The sequence below is a fragment of the Barbus barbus genome (genome assembly GCF_936440315.1).
Source record: "Barbus barbus genome assembly, chromosome: 41".
Lineage (NCBI taxonomy): Eukaryota > Metazoa > Chordata > Actinopteri > Cypriniformes > Cyprinidae > Barbus > Barbus barbus.
This window is the reverse complement of record NC_136719.1, coordinates 27,459,558-27,477,935: the sequence shown is the minus strand read 5'-3', so window position 1 is coordinate 27,477,935 and position 18,378 is coordinate 27,459,558. Positions and strand designations below refer to the sequence as shown.

General features: G+C 40.1%; 1 protein-coding gene across 1 annotated transcript; it reads right to left on the bottom strand.

Annotated features, from left to right (window-relative positions):
* Window positions 1–314: 314 nt before the first annotated feature.
* On the bottom strand, window positions 315–18,060 carry LOC306860315 (tyrosine-protein kinase TXK-like). Its single transcript, XM_079401950.1, has 15 exons — window positions 17,966–18,060; window positions 14,540–14,591; window positions 14,158–14,212; window positions 13,889–14,076; window positions 13,730–13,789; window positions 11,704–11,758; window positions 11,552–11,625; window positions 11,338–11,465; window positions 11,192–11,266; window positions 9,726–9,897; window positions 4,752–4,968; window positions 4,082–4,146; window positions 2,710–2,828; window positions 2,471–2,628; window positions 315–626 (listed from the first exon to the last, which is right to left on the bottom strand). Exons 1-15 carry the CDS (start codon window positions 17,976–17,978, stop codon window positions 549–551), a joined length of 1,509 nt encoding a protein of 502 aa, XP_079258076.1. The 5' UTR covers window positions 17,979–18,060; the 3' UTR covers window positions 315–548.
* Between the last annotated feature and the right edge of the window lie 318 nt (window positions 18,061–18,378).

Below are 18,378 nucleotides of genomic sequence, written 5' to 3'. Positions count from 1 at the left end.
AGAGACATGCACCGAAACGGCTCGCTGTGACCAGATATGATTTATAAAGGTGTTGTTTTTCATTACCATTGAGAAATTTAAACCAAAGTATGTTAAACCTACCCCTTACAGGAAACTTTGTGCATTTTTATTTTCTCAAAATAACTCACTCTGTATGATTTATAAGCATTTTGATATATCCTCATAAATCACCTTCTCCTTGTAATACCTATGTCATACCCATGTCATTATACAAATTTGTGTCCTCATACGTCACAAAAACGCACGCACACACACACACACACACACACACACACACACACACACACACACACACACAGTGACCGTGCCTCCCATGGTGAGCATCTTTATTCATGTACTCAGGTGCTTGTGAACTTACAGACTGACATGAAGTTGCATGTTTACAGTGTACATATATAAAGCATCTCATTATCTCACTTATGACTGTAATATATCAGTTCATCAAACACACACACATCAGCTCATGCTGAAGATCAACAGACATCCTCAACAGTCCTCCCGTTCTCTGAGCTTGTGTGTGTTTGTGTTCATGTGTCTGTCTCCTCTTCAGTGATCTGTCTGATGTTCTGCAGTAGCTCAGAAAAAGGCGGTCGTCCGTGAGGTCTCTGAAAACAAGAAACACACACATAATAATTCTGAGTGCTGTGATGACATCAGTGATGGACACTAGGCACCATGCATTTACTTTGTAAATGGTTGCAGAGAAAAACTGGGTATTGTACACTAAACGAAACACCAAACATGTTTGTTCTCCTCCAACTGGATGAAATCAGAGTATGCAATACAAGGTATTTAGTATTGCATGGTGGGAAAGTACCTTCTCCTACAGAAAAACATTCAAAACTGCTAGATCTGATTACTTTCCGTCTCTTTTAGAAGAAAACATACATAACCCCAGGTATTTATTCAATAAAGTGGCAAAATTAACAAAACATAAAAGCATCAGCAGGCTTTGACATTTCCCAGCAGCACAGCAGTAATGATTTTATGAACTATTTTACTTCCAAGATCGAAACTATCAGAGATCAAATTGTAACCATGCAGCTCTCAGCCACAGTACCTCATCAGATAGTGCACTATAGATCCCCTGAGGAACAATTCCACTCATTCTCTACTATAGGAGAGGAAGAATTGTATAAACTTGTTAAATCATCTAAATCAACATCATGTATGTTAGACCCTATTCCATCACGTTTCCAAAACACGTTGTGTCCCAAAATCCTTCAACCTGTTATTAAGCCTCTTATTAAAAAAACACAACTTGACCCCAAAGAAGCAGTTAATTACAGACCAATCTCGAATCTCCCTTTTCTGTCAAAGATATTAGAAAAGATAGTATCGTCACAATTACATTCCTTCTTAAAGAAAAATGATATATGTGAGGATTTCCAGTCAGGTTTTAGACCATATCATAGTACTGAGACTGCTCTCATTAGAGTTACAAACAACCTGCTTTTATCATCTGATCGTGGTTGTATCTCTCTATTAGTGCTACTGGACCATTGACACTATTGACCACAACATTCTTTTAAATAGACTAGAAAACTTTGTTGACATTAGAGGAAGTGCATTAGCATGGTTCAAATCGTTCTTATCTGACCGCCATCAATTCGTAGCAGTGAATGAAGAGGTATCATACCAATCACAAGTACAGTATGGAGTACCTCAAGGCTCAGTACTAGGACCGCTACTTTTCACGCTTTACATGTTACCCTTGGGAGATATCATCGTTAGAAGAATGGCATCTATGCTAATATTAGTCTGTTTCTTTCTTATTCCGAGGTCACCGTAGCCACCCAGATCCAGACTGTATCCAGATCAGATGGTGGATCAGCACCTAGAGATGACCTCTACAGCAGGACACCTAGATGACCCCAGAGACTGACCCCCAGTGAAGACCCTGTCTCCAAGACGGCCATCGGGACAAGACCACAGGAACCAGATGAGTCCTTTGCACAATCTGCTGGTTCATCTGGCCAGAGGAGAACTGACCCCCGACTGAGCCTGGTTTCTCCCAAGGTTTTTTCTCCATTCTGTCACCGATGGAGTTTTTGTTCCTCTGGCTTGCTTAGTTGGGGACACTTCATTTCCAGTGATATCGTCGACTTGATTGTTCAGATACTATTTAAACTGAACTGAGCTGGACGATGACATCACTGAATTCAATAATGAACTGCCTTTAAATGAAAATCGAGTCTTTACTGTTGTCCTTTTGCATTATTTCACACTATTTTCCTATTTAATACTGTAAAGCTGTTTTTATACACTGTATTGTTATAAGTGCTATATAAATAAAGGTGACTTGACTTGAAGATCAGAGAAATCTGTCAACTCAAATTTGCAGACCGAGTGACTATCAGAAACTATCATTGATTTGTCCAGACTGTAAATCATGGGTAATCTGTGTAGATGTGTGGTGAATGGATTGTGAAGTGTGTGTGTGTCTCACCTCATGCCAGCAGCGGTACATGATGTTGTAGATGTGCGCAGACGCCTGGTGAGGCCTGTAGAGACGGCCTCCCTGCGTCACCTCCTCCACCACCTCCAGATTGGAGCGGTTCTCAAACGGCGTCTTTCCCTCCGAGAAAACCTCCCACATCAGCACGCCTGTTCATACAAACAAACATGCATCAGCACACACCCATAACACACACACACGAGCCCTGACCTCTGACCTGCAGTCCTCACCAAATGACCACACGTCTGACTTGTTGCTAAACTTGTTGAAGTGAAGAACTTCAGGTGGAGACCATTTGATGGGGAACCTGGAGCCCATGGAGCTGGTGTACTGATTGTCCAGAACGTACCTGCGGGAACAGACATAACATAACAAACCATCAGCCTGCAGCTCATTCACGTCGCAGTGGAAACACATCTAACCAAAACATGATGCTTTTGGATGAACAAAAACCCAATATCTTTGGTAAGAGGAACATCAGGACACTGTTTCTTTAAAACAAACACCTACACTGATTCACGGCTGGCTCTTCTTCTTAAAGGGATCATGACATTATAAACCAAATATGCCTTTATCGTTTGACACAGAAGAGGGCTTTGTACACTTAAACCATCCTGCAAGTTTCATAATTTAAAATGTCCTCATCATCAATAAAACAGCGTTTATGTAATAACCCTCAGAAAACGGCTCATTCAGATCTGAGGTGCAAGATGATGCCACAGGGGCACAAACATTTGCATAAACATGCCTCCAGAGCAAGACATTGACGAATAGTCTTGTTCTCAGCATAGGCCCCGCCCACTGGCGAACACTCGATCACGCTGAATGCGAGCGTCATGTCAAAAGTTAATCGAAATCACAATCACTGCACTATCTTGTCTGCAGGGGATATAGTTACAGAGATGAGTCTGTCGTCAGGACACATGCAGTGAAAGAACGTTCGCTTTGACGCGTTTGCTTTAAACAGCTCGTTCACGTCTTTGTACAGCTATCAAAAGGTGTTCAGCGTAAGGAACAAGTGGATAGTTTTTTTTTTTAATGGTGTCCCGGATCGTGTCTGAGGATTTTGTTTTGTAAACGAGGCACAGTGTCATGGAGAGTCACAAAGAAACATTCATTAAAAGATGAAGTGGTACTAAATCTGCATCACAACGTGAGTAAAAGATTTCATAACGCTTTGTCTGGAAATGACTGTTTTATTTTGATCATGTTGTCAAAACACTCATGCAATAGTGAGGGGGCGTTGATATTGTTTCCAATGCAGTGACGTTATCCAATCACAACAGCGGCTGATTACTGAGAAGCCTTAAAGCACACGCCCCTTAAAACAGGTCATTTTAGACAGAGAGTCAGAATGAGGGATGAAAATAATCATTTTCCCTCATATTTATAAATGTTCTGAAACAAGTTGAAACATTTAAAAAACATTAGATGGGCGTCCAACTGATATGTTTAAAAAAATGTTCCATGAATGTTTGTTCATAACTTTAAGAGAACATTCTGAGAACATTTCCTGTTAGCTGGGCAGAGATCAGAAGAACTGAAGGGAGGTAAGGGTTAAGGTTAGGGTAGGTTAGGTTAGGCGCTGGTCAGGAGTCTGACCTGGTCATGCCAAAGTCGCACACCTTCACCACATTCCTCTCGTTCACCAGGCAGTTCCGCGCAGCCTACGGACACACACACACACACACACACACACAGTATCAGTCCCTGATATACTGCAGTCATCTGTGACTGTGTTTCATTTCTGGATTGATCTGACTGCTGAGATGTTGCCTGTAATCACAGATCTCTGTCACTGTTGTACATCAGCACCAACCGGAAAAACAACATTTATGCTTCTGCCGCTGTCTGATCGACTGATGTACATGTGAATTGTGCGATCAGTTTGTGTGTTGTTGTTTCTCAACATACTCTTCATACTGATCCGTGAAGCAGCATTCTCTATTCCAGGAAGTGCTATAAAAATAAAGGTGACTATCTATTCAGATCAATATCCTTAAAACCATCAAGCCTCAAACTTTTAAAATATGGGCAGGCTTTGTCAAGGCAACATTAGTTTGTTTTGAAAAACCTTTTTTTATTATCATTTACTTTTTAAAATTATTATTATTATATATATTTATTTTTATTCAACGTATAATTTGTTTGATAATTTTAATGTAGGTGTTAATGATTCTTCACAACTAAATTTTCATCAACATCAGAAAAGAGCTGTGAAGAGCTTCAGATGTGTCTCAAACAGGTCCTGTGTGTGTTTGGCGTGTCTCACCAGGTCTCTGTGGATGAAGCTGCTCTGCTCCAGGTACTCCATGCCCTCGCAGACGTCCTGACACATGGAGAGCAGCTGCACGCGGCCCAGAGTTCTGCTGTGCTGCCGCAAGAAGTGCAGCAAGCAGCCGTTCTCCATGAACTCCGTCACGATGCAGATGGGACGCTGTGTGACACACACTCCGTACAGCTGGACCAGCTTCGGGTGACAGAGACGCCTGCACACACACACACACACACACACATATACACACACACACACACAGACACACACATATACACACACACACACACACAGACACACACACACACACACAGACACACACATGGCAGTTTGAGTTCTATAAATTTAACTCAATCGAATCAGTTCTCAACACAAATTCAGAGCAGCAGAATGAAGGTGTTCAGCGGCTCACACTCTTAAAAATAAAGGTTCCAAAAGGGTGTTTTTGCAGTGATGCCATAGAAGAACCATTTTTGGTTCTCAAAAGAACCTTTCACTGAACCTTTCACTCAACAGCACTGAACAATTTGAAGAACATTTAAAAAATCGAAAGAACCTTTTTCGAATACAAATTGCATTTTAAAGGTTCCATGGATGTTCAAGGTTCTTAATAGAACCATTGATGCCAATAAAGAACCTTTATTTTTAAGAGTGCAGGTCACTGATGAGAGTTACAGTTTTTTTTACAGTCGCTATGACAATTTTTTCAATTCTCCTAACAATATTTCTAAACTCTTAACGCAACAACACACAATTCGCAAAACAGTTAATTTCATGCTCAAAATCACACATTGTAAACTAAACACCAACACTAACTTTCAAAATACAATAATACACTAACACAATACACTATGTTTACCAAAACACTGCAAACATGTTTCAAAATCAAATAATTATTCCAAAACAATAACATATGTTCTCTTCCAACAGGGACATTTAGTCAATCATAGCACAATATCATAAAAACATTAACATCAGACGGAATTACAGAAATTGCATTATTTTATGTGTGTCAGATCTGCCCTTATACAATACAACATTTTATTGATCATAAATTGCTCTACGTTTTTGTTTCATTAGGTTTGGTAAATGCATGCATTTTGTTTCTTTTGCTACAAAAATTCAATACAAAAAATGAATGACCATCTAAGAGTAGCTCTATAGAATGAACAGTTTGTGAAAAAAGAAGACAGAGACAGAATTACTGAAGTAAAGGATTTATTTGCAACAGGACTTTACTGCAAGAAAACAAAAATATGCAATACAGTTGCCAGAAGAATAAATTAGAAATAAAAAAAGTAATCTTCTAATCTGCCCGGTCTTCTGCATTTGGCTACATGTTCTCATCCACATCACACCTGATATCTCCTTCTCTGGCAAGGTATCTTCTGGTATGCTTCATCCACCCCTGGCAGTGTTCAGCTGTGATGTCTTGGCATGCAGCATCCATTGCATCCAGGAGGGACATTTGGTCAAAAACCTTCCATCTCCAAGTTGAGGAAAGTGGAGTAAGGGGCAAGGAAAATGGACATCATTCTCGGATGGGTGTCAAACCAGTCTGTGACTGCATGAGAATGGTGGAATGCCACATTGTTGCATGTGATCACATATATTGACAAGTGGTCTCCCACCTGTCCCCTTTCTCCCTTGCACAAGTCTTTCATGCAGATCTTCTAAAATGTCACATTTATGCAGGAATGCACTTTTCCACACAAGATCAGCCCAAAGAGGTCCTCATTTACTGTATACTGTATGCTCATGTGATTGAAAGAACCTCAACACCTGAGTCACCGTTATTTATATAGCACTTTTGATTTGAGTGGGTTTCCTAGATGGGAATCAGCTGGAATTTATATATTTGCAAAAAATTATATCTTTGCAAGCAGCTGTTTCTCTTTAATGAATAAAAAACGGGATATATTTTGTTTGCAAAATACAAAACACACTGGGTGACTGAAAACACTTAGACACACAGCTGAAAACACTTACTTACAAAACTGATCACCAATCAGCCAACCACAAATACGCCTCAGTTGAGCCACTTTGGGAACTTTGCAAGCATGGAGGCAGGGAGAGGAAGAGGGAAGAGGAAGAGAGAGAGAGCGAGAGAAGGACATGGTCGAAGAGGCTATGCACGGAACAATATTTCAGATGATATTAGAGCAACGTTGGTGGATCATGTGATAAATCATGGCCTGACAACGAGGGAAGCTGGGCAGAGAGTCCATCCACATCTAAATACAGTTGCATCCATCATAAGGACATTCAGACTGGAAAACAGGTGTCTTCAACTCTCCACTCCAGACTGTATCTACAGTATTTACAGTACTGTACCATATCACATTACTGTATCACATGTACTGTATTGCAAGTTGGCTAGTGCTGCTTTTGTAACAAAAAATGGTAATTTTGTAGAACATACAGCACAGTATATTACATAGCAGTGTACCATTGAGATGTTACAGTACTGTAAAAAAGAACCAAACCAACAACAATTTGTGGTTGTATTTTTCTACAGAATGACTAGAAGACTTCTGGGGTGGTTGGCAGCACCTGTTCACCCAACAGCAGGAACTTGCCATTGTGGAAATGGTCCGAGCAAACAATGCAATCTGTCTCCTCCAGCTACGGAAACAAATACTTGCAGATAGGCAAGTATTCATCAACATCAATCAAGTAGGCATTACTTGGTAAAGTAGGCAGTGTCTTGGTAAAGCACAAAAATCAGATTGAAGCAATTGTACAAGGTCCCATTTGAGAGGAACTGTATCAGGGTCGAAGGACTTCAACAAGAATATGTACAGGTAAGTGTTGCAGTCCTTTACATTTACAATACAGTATTTATGTAATCAGTACAGTAATAGCTGGATATGTACCATTGTATCAGTACCACATAGATACATGCAGAGAGGGACACAGGTACCTGTGTGTTGGGGAGGGGGTGTGTGGGGGGTCTGTATGTGTAGTACTGTAGTTGTGTGTTTTGAGTGTTTTTTTGTTGTTGCAGAAAATCTTGGATATGGATGGAGCTGCACAGCCTCATGAATTTATTTACATCGATGAGGCTGGTTTCAACCTCTGCAAAACTAGACGACGGGGTCGTAATTTAATTGGCCAAAGGGCAATTGTGCACGTCCCGGGGCAGCGTGGGGGAAACATCACAATGTGTGCTGCCATAAGCCTTCGAGGGCCACTACACCATCATGCCAAACTAGGTCCCTACAATACTCAACATATACTAACATTTCTCAATGCACTTCATGATGTTGTACAGGACGGATCAGAGCAGCCCAGGTTTGTTGTTGTCTGGGATAATGTTAGTTTCCACCGGGCTACTCTGGTCCAGGACTGGTTCACCAAACATGATCAATTTGAAGTTGTATACTTGCCCCCTTACTCGCCATTTCTAAACCCTAATCGAAGAATTGTTTTCCGCTTGGAGATGGCGCGTATATGACCGCCAACCACATGCCCGCATGCCTCTTCTACAGGCAATGGAAGAGGCATGCAGAGACATTGAGGTAACGTCAATCCATGGATGGATTCGGCACATAAGGCGGTATTTGTAGCTTAATAACGCCTTATGTGCCGTTGCTTAGCAGGAGAAAATATGGCTTGTGACGTTGATGAGATCCTGTGGCCAGACCCAAACAGGTAACTGTAATCCCACTAACGCACAATTGGCCTGTTTGTCTGTATTTACTGTAGTGTATTTTGTGTTTTATTTTTGTATTATTTTTGTGTTACTGCATTTACTGTAAAGTATAGTACTGTGATGTGCAGTATTGAGTTGATGTCATTTGTAACCTTTCAGTACTTTCATTTTTGGTTGTTGTGAAGTGTTGCATTGAGCTTCACAGAATGCTAACTGATGAACTGAATAAAAACAGTGAAAATGAAAGACTGCAGTGTGTTATATAAAGTACACTAGTGTGTTGCTGCTAATCTGAATATGTATTCATATGATGCAAGCGTGACATTTTGACAAAGGATTAGGTTTTGATGGCAGAGTTTCAGTTTGACATAGATGTGAATGCTTTATTTCCCAGTGTTGTGTCTTGTGTGTAAAGTTTTGACACAATGACCCGAAGTTTTGCAAAAAGTGTTCAAGCAATAGGCAAACTGTAAGACATGTTTTGGTAACCTTTTAATGTTTTTAGAATATTAAAACAATAAGTACCATATTTGGGGTAAAAAAAAGTTAGTATACTGTTGTAAGATATTTTTGCAACCTTTAATGTCATAATTAAGACATGTTTAAGAAATATTTCGAAACAATGTTTTTCTAACCTAATTTTGTGACCCAGGACAAAGATAAAGAAGAAGACAAAGATCATAGGAGCGTGAGACTTCGTCTGATCTCTGTTTAACGTCATTGACAGATTACGGAGATCTCACTCATATTTTCTCTCTCCTGTGATGTGTTTCCATCACACACACCTCCAGATTCTTCCAGAAGCGTTTGAGCGACTCACAGAGCAGGTTGAACGAGAAACAGACGCTGAATGAAGGATTGATAAGAATCTAACACTCATGGCACAGAAAGTCTCTCTCTCTCTCACACACACACACACACACACATAGACGTCTACCCACCCACCACACTTTCCAGCTTCTCAGCAACTTTCCACTTGTTCAGTGTGTGTGAGAGTGTGTGTGTTTGAGTGAGTGAGAGTGTGTGTGTGAGTGTGTGTGAGTGTGAGAGTGTGTGTGTTTGAGTGAGTGTGTGTGTGTGTGTGTGAGTGTGAGTGAGTGTGTTTGAGTGCGTGTGTTTGAGTGCGTGTGTTTGAGTGCGTGTTTGTGTGAGTGTGAGAGTGTGTGTGTTTGAGTGAGTGTGTGTGAGTGTGTGTTTGAGTGAGTGTGTGTGTGTGAGTGTGTGTGTGAGTGTTTGAGTGTGTGTGTTTGAGTGAGTGTGTGAGTGTGTGTGTGTGTGAGTGTTTGTGTGTGAGCGAGTGTGTTTGCATGTCTTACGTCATGATCTTGGCTTCCTCTATGAAATCATCTTCACTCATGGCTCCTTCATTGATGGTTTTAATGGCCACTTTATGCTGCGCTCTCCATTTTCCCAGCTGCACCACTCCAAACTGACCGCTGCCCAGCTCCTTCATGAAGGTCAGCTCAGACGGATTGATCTCCCATTTATCTGCACACAAACATCAGCATGCGATGTAGTCATCAGCTCTAGTTTATTACTGGGCATTAATGAGTTTCCCTGCAGCTCAGAGAGCAGATCATCAGAAACACTAAGGTCAAGGGTTCGATTCCTTAGGAGCGCGAGAACTGATCAAATGTAAATACTCTGAATGCAATGTAATTTGCTTTGGCTAAAAGCGTCTGCCAAATGCTTTCATGTAAATGTCATTGGGTTAGATCCGCCCACTTAGACAGGAAATAAGATGCAAAAAGTTATTTTTAGTCAATGGGATCAACTGAATTCAAAGCAAAGCTGCTGTTTCTGACCGTATTGACAGATATTTGTTCTTGTTTGAATCAAGATTTCTAACTCTAATGAATCTGAACCCTATCTTGCTATATTTTCATTTATGATTTATTTACTTTACCCTCCTCTGCACACTGATAGATGTATTTGTTTAGTTTGATTAATAACAGAACAAGATCATTTCATTGTACACTGCAAAAAAAAAAAAAGGTTGAGGCAACTTCAAATTAAGGCAACCAGCTTCAGCAGATTTTTGAGTTCTCTCAACTTATTTTTGTAGGAGATTCTCAACTTTTTGTATAAACTTAAAACAACTAAATCTGCTAAAGCTGGTTGCCTTAAAATTTGAAGTTGCCTCAACCTTTTTTTTTTTTTTTTTAACAAGTCTTCCAAAATATTTTGTTTAGAAAAGTAAACAAGGCATTGTCCAGTTAAATTTGCTTCTATTTCCAGAACAGAAATCTGAATCCAGGTTCATAATTCTTGTCTGATTCTGTCGTCATAGTAGAGTTAAAGGTTTTTCCAGGGGATTCGTGATTTCACTTTTTATCACTCCATAAATCATAAAATACTGTCTGCAGATAGAAAGCAAACACATTTCTCATGTTTTTAGGAGTGAAACGTATAAATCAGTGTGAATGAAATATGAACAAACCTCCAGAATATAAAGAGGAATAAAACTGTGCAGTTTAGTGTTTGTAAGAGAAAAAACTCTTAAAAGATACGGATTGAGATTGAAATCTATAGAAGTGCAATAAAATAAACAATTAAATGTGTGTTTGAGATGTTTTCTTTCCACTAGTCTGAAAAAAAAGTGACATGATATGGAAACAAAATAGTGCAAAATCAGAAAAATTGAGCAGTGCATGACAACACACTTAGTGTCTTGAGCTTACAGGGTCTTTTATATGTTTTATTACTAGTTTTAATTGGTTCTGATTCTGAAAGTGCAGAGGTTGATGATCAGTCAGAGATGCAAGGTGTGTGTGTCTCTGACCTGAGCTGAATCCCGCTGTGGCCGGCAGACATTTGCCCTTGGGGCCGATGGGATATCGCAGTCTGGAAACCAGCCCTGATCAAACACAGACAGATCATCAGCAGCTCGTCGCAGCAGAAGCACAGAGCAGAAGTGAACAGAATTACCTGCTGCGTTGTGTCTGTGGTAGTTGATGAGTTCAGGAATAGAGGCGAACACGTGATTCTCTGCCAAGAAGAACTGAGCCGTGTCTGTCTGCTTGATCTGGTAGTGCCTCACCTCCCCTTTACCTGAACTGATCAATCAATCAATCAATCAATCAATCAATCCATCAGTCAGCGGATCAGGCGATCAGACAGTGAACTGATGGAGAATCTTTACCTGTGTGTGTAAACGGAGACGGTGTAGCTGCTGGGCTGACTGGAGCTCCTGACCACAAACCCTCCATCCTTCTCCTGAAACACACACGAGGAAGATGATGCAGATGATGATGATGGATCAATTACTGATGATTGATGCAGGGGCTTCTTTACCTCTTGTCTGAGTAAATGTTCTGCTTCAGCTCTGTTGATGTTCTTGCAGTACCAGCTGATGAAGATTATCATCATCATCATCACAAAACACACACACACACACACACACACACACACAAACACACACATATGAACAATGTCAGTGACCAGTAAACTCTGAATGAACTGATGCTAATCTGGAGATTATTAAGGAGTGATTGTGGAGTGATTCTGATTGGTTAAAGAGATGTTGAGTGATTGGAGCGACTCTGATTGGTTAAAGAGATCTGGGCTGTGCAAAACGTTTATTAAACGGAAACGGTGGTGCGTTGAACACCCTGTTCTGATGAAGCAAGTGTTGCAACTATGGAAGCTGAGAAGGCTATTCTTTGTGTTCTTTTTGAAGAATTTTCAAATTTCAAAGAATTTTCGGTATAAATACATGTTTAATTCTGCAAAATACACTCGATGTCACAGTCACTGCCCTTGCCGTCCAGAACAAAATCACTATTCACTATCGAGTGAAGGAATTTGTGGAAACTGTGGTTCCTAATTATAGTGATCCAACATTTGCCTCGCATTTCAGGATGAAAAGACAAACATTTCAGATGAAGGATAATCCACTTCTTCCCTCCGAGACTGTTATGATCTATATGACCTTATTATTTTTATTGTGAGTATTAGGCTTATCATTATTGCTGATCACTGTTGTTGTGTTGTGCTATGATATTGTAATATTTACCTTTATATAATCAAAGGAGCATAGAAAGGTTTATGAAAGTTTCACTCCACAATACAATATCAAAATATATAAATATGTTCTCGGTAAACATCTCCGAGAACCTGACTTGGACTACACACATCCAAACACAGGTTAAGAAAGCCAGGCAAAGACTGTACCATCTGCGACAGCTGAGGAAATTCAGGCTCTCACCAGCAATCCTGAAAACTTTCTATTCAGGGACCATAGAAAGTGCATTGACTCGTGCCCATGTTTGGTTTTCCTGTTCCTGTCCTCGTTTGTCATCATTAGTTCATTTGTCCCCCGCCCTGTGTTTAATTACTCCTCACCTGTCTCTGTTCTTCCTCGTTTGATTTCCCTGTGTTCATAAGCCCTGTGTTTCCCTGCCTCTGTGTCCGGTCTGATCGTCTTCATCTGTGTCTCCTGTGATCCCTGAGTTTATAAATAAAGTTCCTAGCTCTCTCTGCTCCTGGAGAGAGTGTGACAGAAGACCGGACCCACACCGAAGTAAGCGGTGCTTCTCCTCCCTCGTTTTGTTTTCCCTGGTTTTTCCCCCTCCATGGCGATGGAGTTCGCCGCCCGCCTCCGCACCCTTATCAAGCGCGATCTGGACTTGGACCCATTGTGCCAGCTGTCTCTTTAATACCGCGTGGTTTATACATATGTTGCTGCTGATTGGGCTGACATTTTTGACACACCCACCAAACAAGAGAAAACGTATCTCAAACCCCGTTGCACACCGTTTCCAGGAAACATGTCGTTCAACCCGGAAACTGTACCAAAACGTTGGGCACCGGTGTGAGCCTGAATGTGCACCTGGAATGATTTTGATTGTAGTGACTCTGATTAGTTAAAGAGATGTGGAGTGACTCTGATTCGTTAAAGAGATCTGGAGTGACTCTGATTGGATAAAGAGATGTGGAATGACTCTGATTGGTTAAAGAGATGTGGAGTGACTGATTGGATAAGGAGATGTGGAGTGACTGATTGGATAAGGAGATGTGGAGTGACTGATTGGATAAGGAGATGTGGAGTGACTGATTGGATAAGGAGATGTGGAGTGACTGATTGGATAAGGAGATGTGGAGTGACTGATTGGATAAGGAGATGTGGAGTGACTGATTGGATAAGGAGATGTGGAGTGACTGATTGGATAAGGAGATGTGGAGTGACTGATTGGATAAGGAGATGTGGAGTGACTGATTGGATAAGGAGATCTGGACTGACTCTGATTGGATAAGGAGATCTGGAGTGACGCTGATTGGTTAAATAGATGTGGAGTGACCCTGATTGGTTGATACTCACTCATTGGCCTCTATAGTTCCATTTTCTGTAACATAGTTACTGGGAATGAAGCCCTTGTTCCTGAGAGAGAGAATCAGCAGAGATCAGCACATCTGAACTCAAGAAACACACACACACACACACATATATACACACACATATACACACACACACACATACCCATGCTTGTCTTTGGCTCTCCACCACAGCTGGTGTTGTTTGTGGAGGATGATGTACGTCTCTCCATGATGAAGCGTCAGGTCCGAACTCTCTCTGGCCGTGAAGTCGTACATGGCCACCACCTTCATCACACCAATATCATCATCCTCAGGAGGAGACGGAGGGAGCTTCTTCTGAGACAGCTGAGTCTGGGACACGAGGAGAGACCCATTACAGGAGCACAGAATGAACGAACGAATCACTGAACGAAGGAATGGATGACTGCATACCGTATAGACAGAGTCCAGATGTCTGTTGGGGTTCACATCCACATGAGTGCTGCTTCTGAGAGACACAGAGATCAGGGTCGTCACTGTCTCACACACTACTGTTTGTTTATGAGTTTTGAGAAGGATGATGCTTTAGATGATGTCACCACCAGCAGCTCTTAATGCAACAGTTATAAGGTTACTAATCATCCCACACATGTGACCTGACATCATTTTATTTCAGACAGGCAGGAAAATAAAGCGTGTGGAAGACATATGAAGGAACAGCAGGATGAATGTCAGCTGAACATCATCAGCCGTTCCCAGCGATCGTTTCATTCTAATGGTGTTTTGACCTTTGACCTCTGGTTCCAGGTCTGTGGTGGAAACATGTGTTTTATACCTGGTCTGTAGAGCACAGCAGCAGCAGCAGAAGATGGAGTGAATGGACTGATCTGGAGGAAAGAAACACAGACGATGAGCTGCAGAAACACAGATGGAGGACGACAGTCTGCTCACAAAACCACCAACACTTCAAAACCAGACCAGACAAACCACCAAAACACCTGCTTCAGAGGATCCTCTTAAGCCTTGCTTATCTTTACTGCAGCTTTATTTTGTAGTTTAACATCATAATTTTCATGTAATTAATTCCTACTGGATTCAGAAGCATTAACAGAACATTAGTGTAGGGTTCACCTTCAAACAATAACATTCACTCAGAAATTGCTAGTAAGTTTCACAAATAATCTGGCAAGAAGGCCTACACATTGAACTAAAAGTGAAATTCTGAAGCAGAAAGACTCATTTGTGTCCCTGGAGCACAAAAGCAGTCTTAAGTCGCTGGGGTATATTTGTAACAATAGCCAACATTCTTTTATGCCAAAAAATCATTAGGATATTAAGATCATGTTCCATAAACATATTTTGTAAATGTCCTACCGTAAATATATCAAAACTTCATTTTGATTAGTAATATGCATTGCTAAGAACTTCATTTGAACAACTTTAAAGATGATTTTCTCAATATTTAGATTTTTTTGCTCCCTCAGATTCCAGATTTTCAAATAGTTGTATCTCAGACAAATATTGTCCTATCAATGGAAAGATTATTTATTTTTTTAAGATTATGATGGATTTATTACTTTCAGATGATTTATAAATCTCAATTTTAAAAATTTGACCCTTATGACTGGTTTTGTGGTCCAGGGTCACATATAGTCAAAGCAGCAACATCACAAATGTCACATAAAACATGCAAATTCATCACAGAAACACAAGATCTTGAACATCTTGTCAGTTCTGTGTGTAAGAGCAGAAGTTTCTCAAGAACAAGGGTGTGAAGTGGCTGCAACACAATGACCATCTGCACAAACCGCATGCTTCCTGTCAACAGAGAGGTGAAGAGCAACCGGTGAGAGATTAATCAGCGTACACACGCAAACACACACACACTCGCTTCTGTGAGGATCGCCGGACACCATCGTCTGACAAACCTGCTCCAAATGACTGGCTACACTCTTAGAGAATAGCTTTTACTGCCACGGTACCCTTTCAAAAACCAATATCTAACTTTAGGTACAAACATGTAGCTTTAAGGTACTAAAATACACACAACAGCTTTTGTACCTGCTTTCTGAGAGTGTAGGAAAGTTTGGAAAACATGCCAAAAACATTGTTTTTCATGCACTGCTCAGTTTTTGAGATTTGGGGTTTGTGAAAGTTGTTTTTCAGACAAGTGGATAGAAAACATGCCATATACACATTTAAGTGTTTTATTTATTGTACTTTATCTATTTGTGTCTGTAGATTTAAATTCCAATCAGTATCTTTAAAGAGGTTTTTCTTTAACAAACACCACATTTTACGGTTTTATTCCTCTCTATATTCTGAAGGCTTGTTCATATTATCACACTGATTTATGATTTATGATGAAATGACACTGATTTCACTCTTTATAACATGGTGAAAATGTGTTTGTTTTCTATCTGTTGACAGTATTTTATGATATATGGAGTGATAAAAAGAGAAATCCAAAATCTCCTCTGGAAAAACCTTCAACTCTAATATGATGACAGAATAAAACACAAATTATGAACCTGGATTCAGATTTCTGTTCTGGAAATATATGCAAATTTCACTACACAATGCCTCGTTTCATTTTTAAGCATAACAGTTTGGAAAACTTGTAATAAAAATCTATTAAAATAATGTTCTGTTATTAATCAAACTAAACTAACACAGCTGTACGTGTATCAGTGGGCAGAGGAAAATAGAGAATATATGAATAAAGCTAGGGTTCAGGTTTGTTAGAGTCAGAAGTCTTGATTAAAACAAGAACACATATCTGTCAGTGGGGTCAGAAAAAGCAGCTTTGCTTTGATTTCTGGAAATTTATGATAGTCAGTGCATATTTAATTAGACATATCATTTGCACATTAATTTCACATTTCAGAAACTTGTAAAAATTGTTCACTGAGATTGTTTTCCTATTTAGCTCCCAAACTCTGGAACAATCTACCTAACACTGTTCGGGAAGCAGACACACTGTCAGTTTAAATCTAGATTAAAGACCCATCTCTTTAACCTGGCTTACACATAATACACTATCACATTTCTATAATTCAGATCCGTTAAAGGATTGTTAGGCTGCATTAATTAGGTCAACCGGAACCGGGAACACTTCCCAAAACACCTGATGTACTTGTTACATTGTTAGAAGAATGGCATCTATGCTAATATTAGTCTGTTTCTTTCTTATTCCGAGGTCACCGTAGCCACCCAGATCCAGACTGTATCCAGATCAGATGGTGGATCAGCACCTAGAGATGACCTCTACAGCAGGACACCTAGATGACCCCAGAGACTGACCCCCAGTGAAGACCCTGTCTCCAAGACGGCCATCGGGACAAGACCACAGGAACCAGATGAGTCCTTTGCACAATCTGATTCTGCTTTAGTCTAGATTTAAACTGCTGATTTTGTCTGGCCAGAGGAGAATGACACTATTTCAACAAACTATTTCCCGTCTAAATACTGTAAAGCTGATATAAAGCCACCCAGCTCTATATCAAGCCGATGTAAAGCTGCTTTGACACAATTTGCATTGTTAAAAGCGCTATACAAATAATATTGACTTGACTTGACAGTTCATCTCTGGTCTGGAGTTGATAAGGAGTGAAGGTTTAGGTGAATCTGGGTCGCACACCAACGTTTCATCACTCTCACTGCTTTCAGGAAATTTCACTTTCCATCATTCAACACAAAGAACTCAAAAGTAACTGCAACGGGGCCAAAACTAAAACTGACAAGCAGTCGAGTGCTATAATAACCCTAATTAATAAATCAGTCAAACATGAACAGATCAATAGCTCATGTACATTGAGTTATAAATAATACTTTCGCATTAGTCAAGGTGTGTTAAAGGGGTGTTTCACCCACAATAAACACGCCATCATCATTCAAACACTGACAGATAACACTATCACAGGTAATAAAGTCAGCTTTAAATGATGAGAGGATGAGCATTTGAGGTGAACAATCATCATTGGTTTTTAATTAAACATTATATTATTTATAATGATGCCACACTGATGTGTGTCCATTAACAGAGCTGCTGGATGAATGGAGATGTGTTGATATATCAGTCCTCCTGTTAAAGCAGTGCTAATATTGTCCCTGACACACACACACACACACACACACACACACGTGTAAAGCTGCCATATGGATAAACATGACACAAACACACAGGTGTTAAACTGAGAGCATCAGTCATTCCTCTGCTCAATAATCTCATTATTATGATGTGAAATATTCTCATACTCACTGGAGTGAATCATTATACTGCAGTCAATCTGTCAGTCCGTCCTGATACAGCAGATCATGTGTGTGTGTGTGTGTGTGTGAACATGAGACAAGAGGAAAGGGTGACGTACTTCACACATACACAGTCCTTCCGCTACAGGATGTCACATCATGAAGGATAGTCAAGAATGATTTTCTTTCTTTCTCTCTCTCTCTCTCTCTCTCTCTCTCTCTAATAAGTGCTTTATTGTGTGTTGCTTTATGGTGTGTTCACCCTATGTGTTGTGTACTCTTAAGGTGTAAATTTATAACTTTTTTTTTTTTTGTGCGAACCTGACAACACATCCCTAATGAAAAAGTAACCGTGGTTTTACTACAAAAAAAAAAAAAAAAAACCTGGTTACTATAGTTAAACCATGGTAACCACAAATTACT

Coding starts and splice junctions, on each gene's coding strand:
- LOC306860315 (XM_079401950.1), bottom strand. Junction 13,790..13,888: donor AGAGCCAAAGACAAGCATGG/GTATGTGTGTGT, acceptor TCTCTCTCTCAG/GAACAAGGGCTTCATTCCCA. Junction 11,267..11,337: donor CCACAGACACAACGCAGCAG/GTAATTCTGTTC, acceptor GTGTTTGATCAG/GGCTGGTTTCCAGACTGCGA.